General features: G+C 34.5%; 1 protein-coding gene across 1 annotated transcript; it reads right to left on the reverse strand.

The window, feature by feature from the left end:
• Window positions 1-13659: 13659 nt before the first annotated feature.
• On the reverse strand, window positions 13660-15548 carry LOC111886464 (eupatolide synthase). Its single transcript, XM_023882707.3, has 2 exons — window positions 14520-15548; window positions 13660-14411 (listed from the first exon to the last, which is right to left on the reverse strand). Exons 1-2 carry the CDS (start codon window positions 15462-15464, stop codon window positions 13806-13808), a joined length of 1551 nt encoding a protein of 516 aa, XP_023738475.1. The 5' UTR covers window positions 15465-15548; the 3' UTR covers window positions 13660-13805.
• Window positions 15549-15758: the final 210 nt, after the last annotated feature.

Below are 15758 nucleotides of genomic sequence, written 5' to 3' on the forward strand. Positions count from 1 at the left end.
AACGTTGTTGGTGAAGTTTGACATGACATGAGATTCCAAAGTAAAGGTTCCTATGGCCTTTGGCACGAAGTTAACACCGTCTCTGGATAAACCGGCTGTTGATGTGACACTCTATCGACAAATGATAGGGTCTCTAATGTATCTAACGGCTAGTAGACCAGATATAATGTTTTCCGTTTGTTACTGCGCAAGGTTTCAAGAGAATCCAAGAGAACCTCATATAATTGCTGTGAAAAACATCTTCCGATATCTGAAGCAAACTTCGTCTCTCAGTCTATGGTATCCTACTAAATACGGATTCTTTGTTCAAGCCTTTTTTGACGCCGACCTAGGTGGATTTGGTCTAGACCAAAAGAGCACAACTGGCGGATGCCAATTTCTTGATGGCAAACTCCTCAGCTGGTAGTCGAAGAAACAAACTTGCGTGTCTCTTTCCACTACAGAAGCTGAGTATATTGTAGCAGCATCCTGTACATCCCAAGTCATATGGATACAATGCTAACTTCGAGACTATGGCTTAAGCATGAAGAAGATTCCCCTATACTATGACTCCGAAAGTGCGATATGAATATGTCACAATCCGGTGCAACATTCCAAGAGCAAACATATTGCACTAAGATATCACTTCATCAAGGACCATGTTGAAGACGGCAACATTGAAGCTCACTTCGTTCGGTCCTCTGATCAACTAGCTGACACTTTTACTAAGGCCTTACCAGAAGCAAGCTTTAATAAAATACTACAAGGCCTGGGAATGATGGAATATGAGTCTGTACCGAAACCTTTCTCTACTGTCTAAATTGAACAAGCAAAATAGAGCGAACGCTAGGTCTATTTCGGTTCTGGAAATTTCAGGGACCGAAATGATCCGAACACTCGGTCTATTTCGGTTACACAATTTTCGGGGACCGAAATGAACCGAATGCTCGGTCCATTTCGCTTCATCTTTTATAATAATTAGTTTCGGTTGTAAACTTTTCTATATTTCGTTTAAACCTTTACTTCATTTGCTTTGGCTTTTATATTTAAGTTTTATTTTCTGTTTTTATTATTTTTCAGAAAATTTCAAAATCCCAAAATTTTTATTTTTTGTTGTTACTCTTTTTCAGAAAAATACAAAACTTCAAAAATATTTTTTTTTTGTTTTTTTGTGTGTTTCATTTTGTTTTGTTTCTTTTCTTTCTTATAATTCAAGAACACAGATGCTACTCAAAGTAGAGCTAGGGCAGGTATGACACTCTTTCTCTTGAACTAGTTAAGTGTCCCTAGAAGCATGCTGTTGTATGTAGACCGAAGCCTCCAAGACTCTGAGTGAAGCCTTAATGATTCGACCAATACCTATCGTTTCTTCCCAATCAGGCTGATAAATTCATTGTAGTCATGTGCTACCTTACTCTTCTCGAATGCGTTAAGAGTTTTCTGCTTTGTCACTCTTTAATAGCAGAGGTACTTTCGGTTTCTTAACAACCTCTTCTACTTTCTCCATCACGTTTCTTTCCACCAAAGTAACCCTTGAGACTCTCTGCATATACCACTGAGGTTTATGGTTACACAAAATCTGTGTTGATGATCTTAGATACGTACACCACGTGCTAGGTGAAACCCAAAATCCAACACCTTAAAGGAATTGAAGGTGAACTTTCATATGTTCAACATATTACTTGTCACCACACGAAATCTCATTTTATTTTTGCGTGATCTTTATGAAATTGTCTAAAACCAAGACGTTTCTTCCCATAAGATCCAATTTCGTTTTTGTTTTTGAGATTTCTAATTATTATCCAGTCACTTCATATTATATCCCACCTACTTGTTCAACAAACCATATAGGTCTCACAAGTACTTCATCCAACTTTCGATCTTATCTTAAGTATCCAAGTTCGGTTGAAGATAAACCACCCATTCGAACTTATATTTGAAATGAATCCTTTCAATGTTTCTTAACAAACATTTGATCGTATTATATCGGGAAACCACACAGACACTTCTAGTCTCTTTTGACTTTGAAGGAAGAGATTTTTGCTCGGGATCAACAGCTTCGTGTCATATTAGACATCACTCACATCCCACACACATCTTGATTTATTTCTTTTTCTTTGGCACACTCTTGCATGAAAATCTTTTTGATTTTCCAAAACTCTAGTTTGTGGTAACAATGGCACTTTTCAGATTTGTGCTTTCGCATCTAATAGATATGCAGCTGCTTTTGAATATGGAGCGAAGGTTGATATACGAGAAACAAAAGGATGAGTCTCGGTTATAGTTACTTGCACTAAAAGTTGAAGATTGTTTTAAAACTGAAGAGGCGTTAACAGGATAGGAATTTGAAATGAGTCATCAAATAAGTATGAATTTTGGGTGCGTTAATTTGAAACGGTTCCTAAACCCACACCTGGTGACGTTTTTCTGCGGAAACCAACCTGTCAAATCGCGCTTTTTCAGGCGACGTTTCAGAGATCGTATCATCATCACAAAAGATTCTTTCTCTCTCCTAGCAATGGTATAAAAAAGTGTTTCTCACACCTCCTGTATCTCCTTACCTTCTTCAATCTCTCTCGAATACAACAGGCGATTTCCAACTGTTCATCTTCTTCTTCACTACAACAATGGCGAAATCATCATCCTTGCTCCTTATAAAACCTAATCAGAATCTCCTCACCCAACTGAATCCTTTTCTATATGATCCATACATGCTTTATGTTGTCGAGTGTCTTAAGTACTCCCTGTTGATGATTTCTCTTACACAAGTTGAATCAGTGCCCATGTCTCTATTATCATAGGTCTACTCAACTGCTTCTTATGACAGAAATAAGGAACAATCTTCTTTGACATCTTTAGTCACAAGACATCCATATCTAAAGCATGCTTCTGTTCACTCCTAGGTCTGGCTGTTGATGCGTCTGTCATCTTTCCTGATTTCATCATTACAACTCAGTTTTTTTTCAATGTTTTACGACATGCGATACACTGATGTGCTTACTACTATGACGAAATTCAAGAAATCATGTTTGCTGCCTCAATGAAATGGTCTATTCACTCTCATCAACAAGGGACTAGCAGAAAGGGTTGTTGAATCTGATGGGGCGAGTAAAGGTTTTATGACCATTCTTTATGGTATCTATAATGGAATCAACTTGGACTATGGTTCTTTAATCTGGTCTCAACTGGTGCAAAGTCTTAACTCCTCCTCCAAATATTCTGAGATTTCCTATGGTCGTTTATGGACTTTGGTCAGCCACATAGCCATTAACTCTCTTCAGATTCCTGTCATGAAGGGTGCTTTACTTTCCTCAGTGGCCACTTTTCACACCAAGAAGATAATAGTTACTGATCCAACCAAGTTTTCTTACAATGGTTCGGTTTCTGAGTCAATATACCGGTGTGTTTCAAACGAAAGTAAGCTGATCACTAAATACAGGAAACTTCCTCCTACCGGTCCACGACAACTCACTCCAGAAATGAAAAAGGCATTGGAAGTTGCTGAGAAGCCAGCTAAACGAGGAAAGAAGTCTGAGGTAGAAGGCAGAAATAGAAGGTCCTTCTACTAAAAATGATAAGCATAAGAAGTGAAAGGCTACTAAAGCTGCTCTTTCGGCTCCGAAGAAAATCAAGAAAATGGTGAGGAAACCAAAGTCACCTTCTGGTTCTGATCATAATGAGGAGCATTCTGCTGATGAGGAAGAGGAAGTTCAACTTGAAGGTTCACCAAGGGGAAACACACCTCCACGGTCTCCTACTCCAGAGGTACATCTTACTGAGTCTTTTCTTACTCCTCCTTAATCTCCACCTACTTCCACTGTTTCAATCGCTATTGCTCCTATTTCACTAATCCCTACTTCACAATCTACTTCTACAACTCCACCTGTTACTACTACACCAATCCTAACTGCTCCATTGCCACATCCTATGTTCTCCCAGACAACAACTATACTCCAATCACCACAACTACAACCAACCCACTAGTTACTATCAACGTATCTAATACGGGGGCCAATACTGGTGAAACCGAAACCCCTGTCACCACTAAACTACTCTCACCATCACTTTCATCAGAATCAACACCTATTCTTGGGGGAGACAACTTTGAGTTTGATTCAACTTACTACAGTCCCTACCGGCTTCCAAGTGAATACGAAGATGAAGCTCCAGTGACTAAGCAACAACTGAAGAGTCTTGATACTAATCTTGATACGTTGATTGTGTCTTTATCAAAATAGAATGATGTGGTGATAAAGGCCTTCTTGGATACTGCTCTTGAGCAATATACACAGTCGATTGACAAATCGACAAAGGCTGTGGATGCCTCCACATCTTCTTGCAAGAAAACAACAAATGAAGTGGCAGACCTTGTTCTTGATTCGAAGATCTTCTTAGAGTCCTTCAAAGGTCATGCAGATTCTAATGCTACTAAAGTTAATGCCATGATTGACTCTCTCTCAACGTCCCTTCAAGAAGAGAAAGCTAAGTTTGACACCGTTCGATCTGATCTCCAAGCTAACCATAATTCTCTTCTCACCTCGGTCAACTCTCGCTAGGATAAGCTCCATGCTGATCTTGCCATGGAAAATAAAATAATGGACGAACTTGCACGGAAGACTAATATGATCGAAGTCCAGCCTGTTCAGCTCGCTCAGGCGAAGAAGCAGATAGACACATTGAAGATCGAACGTGCAGTTTTCAAAAGTTGTGCTGCTGATGTTTTGACTCTTCTGGGTAATCTTGTTAATGCCTATGATCCTGTTCTCACACTCACCATCAGGAATCACTTGACCACAAAATTCCTTCCAGCTATCGAGATGTTTAGTCAAATGAAGGGTGTTATGGAGCCGATTCTCACTCCGCAACAAGGGGGATATGGTGCAATAAAAACTCCTCATGTTCCATCCAAATGCATTATCAAAACAAAACCGAAGGTTAATGTAGCTTCGGGTTGTAGTGCTCAAGAAAAGAAGAAAGGTATTTCTGAGGATAGTGATGAAGAGGATGAAATGATTGCTGATGCTCTGAAGCGAAAGAAAGGGGACAATGAGATTGATGAAAATATAAGGATAGCCAGAGAAGCAGAAGAAAAAGAGCGAAAACAGAAATAAGCTAATGATGCTCTAATTTGCAAACAAGCTCTTTTTCCCACCAGGACCAGGGAAAGATTGATAAAAGAAGAAATTGAGTCTCCTAGCATCCACTGGCTGGAACCTGTTGCTTTATTTGATTGTGAAAATACAAAGGATTCATAGTTTGATATGCCCATCACTCGCAGGGCATTCGTATTTCACAGCTTTGATTCGACAGTCGAAGTACCTTCTCCTCACATGAAGGTTGATAGAGATTTAATTGATTTCTATTTTGAATTTGCTCAACCTCATTACCTGACATGAAGTGCTCAAAAGATAACATATGTCAAGGTACTTAAACTGACTGCTGCTGGAAAATTCATCAATGTGAAGTTCAAGGTGACTCGAGGCTCTGATGATTCGGTTCACCTGATTTCTTTAGCTGATCTTCCCAACTTAAATCCTAACGATTGGATTTTATTGTTTAACATTCTGCTTACTGATCAAGAACATTATGAGCCGATCCTAGATCATATAAAGAGAATGTTGGCTTCCTACATTCACGAAGTGGCAAAAATGGATCAGGAAGTGGCGAATGTTCTGAGGAAGAAACCTACTGTAAAGTCCATCGGGATGCCCAGTGATCTAAACAAGATGAAAATGGGTAAGATTGATCCAACTCATCCCACTGTTATGTTCACAAGAGCCGAAGGTGAAAGATTTCTTTTTGCTCTTGTTGACAAACATCTTTTCTCAACTTCTTGTTTGGAGCATGTCATTGATATTACTCAAAGTTGTAAAAAAAAATAGTGATTCAGACAAGAAAAACTTCTCCGACATGGTTCGGTGGTACATACATTTTCAACATACTCTCTTGGCCAATATACCGAAGGTGTTCAAGACGGTGAAGAAGTTTTCTCTCGCTTAACTGAACTAAAGTCTCGCCTCAATTGACGCAAAGGGGGATATTGTTGGGTGTTAGAGTTACGTCTTATTGGGCTTTATGTTTTGTATATCCGGATTGGGCCTGTCTATCCGTGATTTTTGATTAGGGTTAAGCTATTTATAGTGCATGCATGTATAGTTGTTAAGGGGGAACGTTTTAATTTTAATTACTGCATTGTAAAACCCTAAACACCTCTTCAGTCGAAGTTCTTAATCGAGCTCTTCTGAGGTGTTGAAGTTTAATCATTCGACATCAGTTCATTCATTCTTGTGTTCTTTACTTCGTTGTTATTGTTTTTCTGCTTAGAATCTATCGATCTTACTAGATTTATATTTCAACAAGTCTTAAATATTTGTTATATATTTACTAATTAATTATTTCTATTAAATATTTAGTCACAATTTATTTATAAAATATAAGTTTTATATCAATTATACAGCACTTTGAACCAATTTTTGTTTTTATAACTATTATGTATTAAGTTTTTTTTTCGTATTTTATGTGTATAAAATAAAAACGTAACATAGTTATATTTATATTTTTGTTTGTTTATGACATTTAATATATAATATATGTTTAAAAACCGAATAATTAAATGGGTGGGGGGGGGGGGGGGGTGTTATAGAACATATTAGATAGATAACAATAGATTAATTAAATTTAAAAAAAAAACAATTGGAAAAGGTTAACCATTAGAGATGTTATTTATTTAGAAGTTAAAGTTAATGGAATAATGAGTTGACTGTTTTTTTAAGTAAAGTAGGTTAACCATTGAAAATGTTTTCTTAAGTTGACAAATATATGTATCATGTCAAATCTATCTATATATATATATATATATATATATATATATATATATATATATATATATATATATATATATATATATATATATATATATATATATATATATATATATATATATATATATACTTAAACAATTATTAATTAATAATATTATGCAAAATAATCTAAATAAAAATATAAAATTATTATTATTATATTATTTATCTTATTTTAAATAAAAAATATATATTATATTAATTAATATATCTTAAAGAAAGAAAAAAGAAACTAAAAAAAACATAATTATTAAAAATTGATGAAAAAGACGTGATAAGTTTTTTTTTTTTTTTTTTTTTTTTACTATTGTGGGGTTTTTTTTAAGAAACCCCAAAAACAATTGGAAATCATAGAACTATAGGTATGATGTGATTGATTGCTTATACGATAGTCAAATTAATTTTATCATTGTTTATATGTGAATTTATGCATGTTAAATTCGTGTAGTCAAATTAATTTTATCATTGTTTATACATAAATTCTTATTGATACCTCTCTAATACTATCTATAACATATGGCATCATGTCACTTCTTGTTTTTTACATATTTTAGTTTTTATTTTTTTAATATCTTAAATTTAAACCAACTCTTTCGTGTGTATATATATATATATATATATATATATATATATATATATATATATATATATATATATATATATATATATATATTACAATTTACTTTAACAATTATTAATTAATAATATTATGCAAAATAATCTAAATAAAAATATAAAATTATTATTATTATATTATTTATCTGATTTTAAATTATATATATATATATATATATATATATATATATATATATATATATATATATATATATATATTACGTTAATTAATATATCTTATAGAAAGAAAAAAAAAAACTAAAAAAAACATAATTATTCAAAATTGATGAAATAGATGTGAGAATGGTTTTTTTATTTTATTTTTTATTTTTGTGGAGTTTGTTTAAGAAACCCCAAAAACAATTGGAAATCATAGACCTGATAGGTATGATGTGATTGATTGGTTATAAAGTAGTCAAATTAATTTTATCATTGTTTATACATTATTTTATACATGCTAAATTCGTGTAGTCAAATTAATGTTATCGTTGTTTATACACAAATTCTTAATTGCACCTCTCTAAGGTCCCGTTTAATAGTTGCTGACTGAGAAAGTGCTGATTGAGAAATGTCTGTCTGGATAAGAAATCCTGACTGAGTAAGAAATTCTGTTGTTCGATTGTACATCTGACTGAATGTGCTGAGTGATGAAAAATGACAATTTTACCCTTCTGTTATATATAGTGATGGATTAAGTTGCTGAATAATTATAAAGACATACATATTGTCATACAAAATGTAAATTACACACAAATAAAAAATGTCACACAAAATGTAAATTAAACATAAATCATTTAATATCCAAATAAAAACATAATGAAATTTAAAATAACATAATAATTTAACGTAAAGTAGGTGAAAGTAGTTGATTTGCAATCTGATCAAGCAAAACACGCATATATTCAACGGCTTCTGGACCCCATTCTATGCCTTGTATGTTTTCTCTGTCAATTCCCCCACCTTGGACGTCAGGAATAACCATAGTGTCCTTCTCAATATTTCTGAACAAGTCATCTTCTATATTGTATTTCCTTATAAAATTATGGACCGCAACACAAGCAATGACTATGTCTCTTTGCACTGTAAAAGGATAAGGAGCCATTTATTTTAAGATTGAGAATCTTGCCTTCAAAACACCATAAGCACGCTCAATAACATTTCTAAGTTGTGCATGGGCATAATTGAACATTTCTTCTCTAGTTAAAGGTCTGCCTTTTCGAAAATCGGCTAAACAATACCTAGTATTGTGATATGGAGCCATAAACCCACGAGTGTTTGTATATGCGGCATCACAAAGGTAATATTTATCTGCAAATGAATGTGACACATATTATATAAGGACACATATTATATACTGAGGATAGATAATAAAACTTATATATAGATTACAAACCTGGTGGAGGAAATGGAAATCCAGAAGTCGAATTGAATGCAACTTCTTTCAAAACTCTTGAATCATGTGCTATACCCTCCCATCCACCCCAAACAAATGTGAATATCATATCAAAATCACAAATTCCTATTATATTTTGAAAACATTCTCCTTTTCCTCTTCCCCTATAACGAGTTTGTTGATCAACGAGTAAAACCGCATGTACAAGAGTTCCATCTAATGCACCTATTGCTCTGGAAAAAACTATTTTTAACCGTCTATGTCGTTCCAAGTTATCTCTTGTTGGATTAGGAGTTGTTGGTACTATAATTTCTTTTACAAAACACATCATTGCAGTTAGGACCTCGTTAAAACATTGATGAATCGTTTATGTGGAGTGATGAAATCTTCCCTTAACCGCGCGGAAACGTTCGTTATGTCCTATAATATGTAAGAACATAGTCATCTTCTCTTCAATGCTTATTGGTCTACAAGCTTGTAACCAATTTTTTTTTTGGGTAAAATGGTTGCATAATAATGCAAATGCCTCTTGTGTAAGACGCATCATATCGAAACATTGAGTAGGGTCTCCGTACATCAAATCTTGCGTATACGCATACCTGCTTGAATCGTTATCTCTAATTCTATGAATTCTGATTAATGTGCGCCAGTTTGACCTCAACCAATAAAACACAAGTAAAAGAGAAGCTACAACTTCACCATCAGAAACCATACTTGACCTGTTACCAACAATTAGGTAACATGTTAAAGTAACAAAAATCATGCACCAAAGTCATATAGCAAACATCATATAACAAAAAACTAGTAAATAACAAAAGCCATATTCAATATCCAATAACATATCATCCAAACTAACAAAAGTCAGATAACATAAGATGCGAAAGTCATCAAACATAGGATCCAAAGTAACCAAAAAAACTAGAAAACATCATCCAAAAAAGTCATCAAATATAGGATCCAAAAAACTAGTAACCAAACTTTTCTACCCGCACCAATCAAAGGTAACCATACTTCCTACCCGCACCCATCACCCACGACTCACAACTAGTATGCGAAAGTCGTAACCAAACTTTTCAAACATCAGCACTTTCACCAAATAGAAAAAGAGAGGTCTTGTGTCTTTCATCTTCTTCTCCCCATTCCATTTTGTTCAATTTCTCCATACACGCATCAACATCCTTATCCATTTCATTTTTTTCAAATCTTTCCTTTTTTTCCACTAACGACCTTGCAAGCTTGACAATCTCCTCTTCAACTTCTAATGCCCTTGCATCTCTTTTTTTTCCCACCAACTCTTTTGTTTCCACCAACTTTCGTATGTTTTGAATGCCCTGAAGACTCTTCACTTGCACCTACATGTTGTGTTGAGGTTCCATTGGAACATCATCATGAAAATCATGGGCACTAAACTCTTCTACAGGACGAGGGAGTGTAGAAGATGACCTCCAACTTTGAATGCCGGTTGAGGTCGACCCTTCAGATAGTTGGGTGCAAAGATCAGGAAACAGCATGGGTTTAGTTTTCAATGACAACACGTGCTTGTTCAACTGTTTACAATTTTTATAAATATTAGTATTTTTTTAAAAATAATCATAATAGTATTTTTTTATAAAAATATTACCTTTCCTTCTTCCTTCCATTGTTCATCGGTCAGATTAAATTTATTTTTCACAGAATCATATATTGTCGATTTTGTTTTTCAGTTTTACCCAAGCAACATACTTTGATTTGAAGTAGTCAAAGTGGTTTCTTATTTGCTTATGATCAACCTCTTTACCATGCTCGTTTATCAATTTTTCGCGTATTGTCTTCCATAAACTTGCCTTAAGCCCACAACCCTCACGGCCATTAGTGGTTAGTTCGTGGATACAAGCATCAATATAGGTTTTATCCTCACTCTCATTGCAAACTAGCATCCTAAAATATAAATAACAATTTTCTACCGAAATCAACATCATGCTAAATAAAAATAGCACAATAAAAAAAATTCTGACTTTCCTGCCCTTCACAATGCAGATTCTACACAAAAAAAATTCTATACTTCCATGGAAACATGCTTAATTCATGTCCTTAGATGCCTTTTATTCATGTTCTCCTTGAGTTAAAAACATATGATTTGGTAGTGTATCAATGATTTATTGTGCATTAAATGACTTTCCTACCCTTCACAAATTCAAATTTCATAAAATTAGAGCAATACATAAAAAAATTCTGAATTTATAACAATAACACATCTAAACACAAGATTTCATAAACAAATTCATATTTCATAAAGTCAGAGAAATACACAAAAAAATTGACATCTTTATTTGAACATTGAAGCTTTATCATCTTTATTTGAACATTGAAGCTTTATCATAAACAACAACATCAGATATATTATAAGTCTTGAAATATCTGACAATTGCTTTATCATAAGTTTTTGTGATTTATAACACATTGAAGCTTTACATAGATAGAGCAATACACAAATTCATATAGATTTATAATAAACAACATCAGGTAGATTTATAACAACGTCAGATATTTATAAATCCAACTTTTTGACATCTTTATTTGAACATTGAAGCTTTATATAAGCAACAATATCATATACGATAATAAGCAACTCCAGTTTTTGTGTTATAGATGCTCTTTATTTATTGAGTTCCCAAATTACCCTTATATAAAAGAACGTGGCTGAAGTGGGTTTATAGCATAAAATTGAAGCAGGCCAGATGGATCGAAGTTGCTTATAGCCTTGCCTTAAGTTTATTAAAATGCTTACATCCTTCTAAATCGTTTTATGGCAAATAACGAGATTATTAATTATTTTCTGTAAGCTTATCAAACATATCAATTGACTATACACTTATGATTTTGTTTGATGATGTAGGAATTCATTGGGCCAGAACTAGACGAGTGGGAGTGGCATGAATATGGCCTAAGAGGAATCATGACACCTAAAAGGCTTCTAATTGATGCAATTGATGCAAAAATTCAACAACGGATAGAAAAATCAAATTCAATTGATGCAAAAATTAGAAGGTAGTGATAGAGAGGGAGCTAACCTGCTGTAGAAGAAGAAGATCAGGCTGAAGGAAGGAGGAGATCAAAAGGGAGATGGCAGCGACAGGGAAGGAGTTGTTTGATGGTGGTGGAGGAAGCATCTGATTTTAGACACGTTATTTTTAGGTCATGAGAAAATTATTAGAGGGTAGGATTGTCTTATGGGAGAGTCAGCAACATTTTAAGATCTGAGCGAGACAGCTCCTATCAAACACAAAACATCTTACCGAAAAAGCTGTTCATCTGACTCGGTTTGGGTCAGCTGGGTATCAAACAGCCCCTAACCTTTGTGCTTGCTGTTTTTAGTTTTGGTTTCAGGTACTTCCGGTAGCAAGGGGAAGAGCTCGGGATGACAGCAGTACACACACCATTTGATTAGTCTGGGATGTTTTGACTCTAATATGAGATATTTTTGATATTTTGAGACACATGACTTATGATTTTTATGTGGTAAATTGTTATCTATGGTTTTATTGATGATTTAAAATGATATTTTTGGATTGTATTTTTAAGAGGTTTCATTTTTATTGTTAAATACTAAAAAAACAGCAAATACAATTAGTGGCGATGTATAGTAATAGTGGCGACGTAAAAACATTAATGACAATAGACCTTTAGCAGTGACGTAGAACAACAGCGGGGACCTTTGAAACATTGGCGACGAGCCAACAATGTGACCTATTAGTGCCACAACCATGATGTGTATTGGCGGCGGGCTTCACCGCTAAAACCCATTATTATTATAGCATCGATCATTGTAAATAGACATTCCACCTAATTCAATCATCCTAGTAAAATATGATTATTGATGATTTAATGATGAAATTAACAGACTTTTGCATTATATAATCCATTTAATAGGAAAAGGTATAAAAAAAATTTCAACTAAAATTGCAATTATACACAAAGAAGGTGGTGGATGGTGGTTTGAAGTGATGAATGTGTTTTTTTTTTAAAACATGTGGAAGCGGGTGTTTTCTCAAACAAAAATATCAGATTTGACCAATTGGACTTCTTTAATCAACTATACATAGATGTATTTTATCAACAAAAGTTGTTACTTGGTAAATTGTTTCTGTTCATAAGTGGTGAATGTGTTTTTTTTAAAACATGTGGAGATGGGTGCTTTCTCAAACAAAAATATCAAATTTGACCAATTGGACTTCTTTAATCAGCTATATATAGATGCTAGTATTTTATCAACAAAAGTTGTAACTTTCCTTGGTAAATTGTTTATGTTCATATGTGTATTTAAACATTTGAAATTGTTCATCACTTCATCAATTCTGAAATGAACCGGTTTATAATGACCGCTAGAAACATTAGATGGTTTTTGTTGCCTTCCACTAACTTGGCCAATTGTAAAACAAAATCAAACAACCTGAAGGTGACACATTTTTGGCTATCTAGAAACCAAATTTGTAGTATCCTATTGTTTAACATGACATGCAAGCCATCCAAATCATTAGATTTGTTTGTTTCCCATTTCATTAATTGTATATGGTGACACATGCCTTATATTATAAATACTTCAGAAGGTGAAACACATTATTCTACATAAAAACTTGAACAACATTGGACGTATAATTTTGATATCTGGTGTGTAATTAGTAGTAGTATTCTGCTTCTTTCCGCACAAGGAAAAAAGAAAACAAACAAATTAAGAGGAGAATGAGAAACAATTGACAAATTACTTGCTGCCAAAGTTTTATTGAAGTAAACTAAAATAGTTCTGAATAAAAATAGAACAACAATAACTCCTACTTATTCGAGAACAATTACAAAACAAGTCAAACATTAAAACTATATAGAGACAGATATTAAAACTTAATAAAAAGAAACTTTCCAAAACTCCCAAATTTCAGATCCCTTCGACATGGTTCCAATTGGAAATGGAAATGATTTACTAGCTAGTCTTCCCAACTGTGCTTCATGGGAACAAGGCAAAGTGGTACTTTCCTCTTAACAACCGGAAAGCCTTCTTGCTCCATGTCCAGATTTTCATTATTCACTTCATTTGGAAGTTTCCAATCAAATGAGTAAAATATACTTGCTAGCGTGAATTCTATAATGGAAGTAGCCATGTTTGCTGCTGGACATGATCTTCTTCCCCCTCCGAATGGAACCATCTCACACTGATCAACTTCAAGGTTTTCTAACCTCTCAGGATTGAAGTCGGTTGCATCCACTTTCCAGATTTTTGGATCCCTTCCTATCCCCCATGAATTGATCAAGATTCTTGTCCTAGGTAAGATGTCGTATCCATCAATCTGACAATGACTTGTGCATTCTCGTACAAGCAAAAATGGAGGTGGGTGCAATCTTAACGTCTCCTTCACCACCAGTTTTAAGTATGTCATTTGTGTAATATCTGATTCGTCTACCCTCGGTTTCCTTCCCACACAGCTTCTAATTTCGCCTTGCAGCTTTTGCATAACTCTAGGGTTTTTAATAATTTCAGAAACTGCCCAGATGGTTGCGGCAGTAGTTGTGTCAACTGATCCATTAATCACATTCTGAAAGGTTTCCGATCAAAAGAGTTAGCGTATAATTTATATTTACTTTCTCTTTTTGACAAAAGGAATATATATATATGCATGAAACTGAAAGAAATTAGTGTTTACCATCAGAAGGCTTTTCAATTCGTCTCTGGTCAACTGAGATCTGCACGCATCTATCAAGTCTTTTTCATGGTCGCCTCTTTCTGATTCAGTACGATCAATATGTTCATCAAGAACCATCTCGAGGAAGCTATCCAAATCACTGAAACACTGTTCTAGTCTACCATTCCACCCTCTTAATCCGTCCAATATCCACCCAACTGATGGAAATATATCCGACAAGGAACCCGACAGCATGATGACAAGCTCATCAAGAATTTCTTTTAATGTTTTACCCCTAACTAACGTCCCTTCTCTGTAGCTCTTACCCACTGCAAGCTTGCAGGCAACGTCAGTTATGAGATGCTCGATCTGATCTTCTAAGTTTATCGTAGTATTTAAAAGATGTGAAGAAAACGAATCAAGCATAGTGTTGACCTCCGAATCTAACACATTTTTAAAGAATCTGGTTCGCTTAGAACCTGCGAACTCGGTTATAAAAACCTTACGCATCTTCTTCCAATGATCGTTACTAGGGGAGAAGGCCACGTCCATGTAGTTGAACGTTAGTCGTTGGAAACCCTTGGAGAGTGGGCGATTATTGAGTATGTGATCGTAAGTTTTTAAGACTTGGTTAGCGAGTTCACTGGAGGAGATGATAACATATGGCTGGGAACCTAAATGAATGAGCATAATAGGGCCGTATTTGTGGGAAAATTCCCATAAGACTTGATGGAGGTCCTTACCTGCTAGAATTTGATGAAAGTTCCCTATTACAGGAAGCCTATGAGGGCCAGGGGGAAGGTTAGGGGAAGCCATGGATGACTTCTTCCTTCGGAGAGTATATATGAAGACACAAGAAAATAAGAGAACTATTGCTGGTTGAAGAAGCCATGAAGGGAAGTAAGTGAAGTTATCCATAGATGGATGGGTTTGTTGTTTTTGCTTTGCAATGATATCCATCTCCATTTATAACGGTGGAGGGGCAACCGAATTATGTCCACCGCCGGGACATGGCGAATTAATGAGGATTAAAATTAGCATTAATTTACAAATTTTCAGGGTTAGGTTGGTAGGTATCGTCCTCAATGATATAATCATTTCTATATAACTCGTTTCGTACGAACATGAGTTTAATAGTGTAATATTTACTATTGAAATGATAAATGTCATCATCAATTTCCTGTTTATTGTTATTAATGTGAGTTTGTTAGCTTGGAGGCTTATGTACAATGTGACATCATTTAAGCAATCAGTTTTTTT

The sequence above is a fragment of the Lactuca sativa genome, chromosome 2 (genome assembly GCF_002870075.4).
Source record: "Lactuca sativa cultivar Salinas chromosome 2, Lsat_Salinas_v11, whole genome shotgun sequence".
Lineage (NCBI taxonomy): Eukaryota > Viridiplantae > Streptophyta > Magnoliopsida > Asterales > Asteraceae > Lactuca > Lactuca sativa.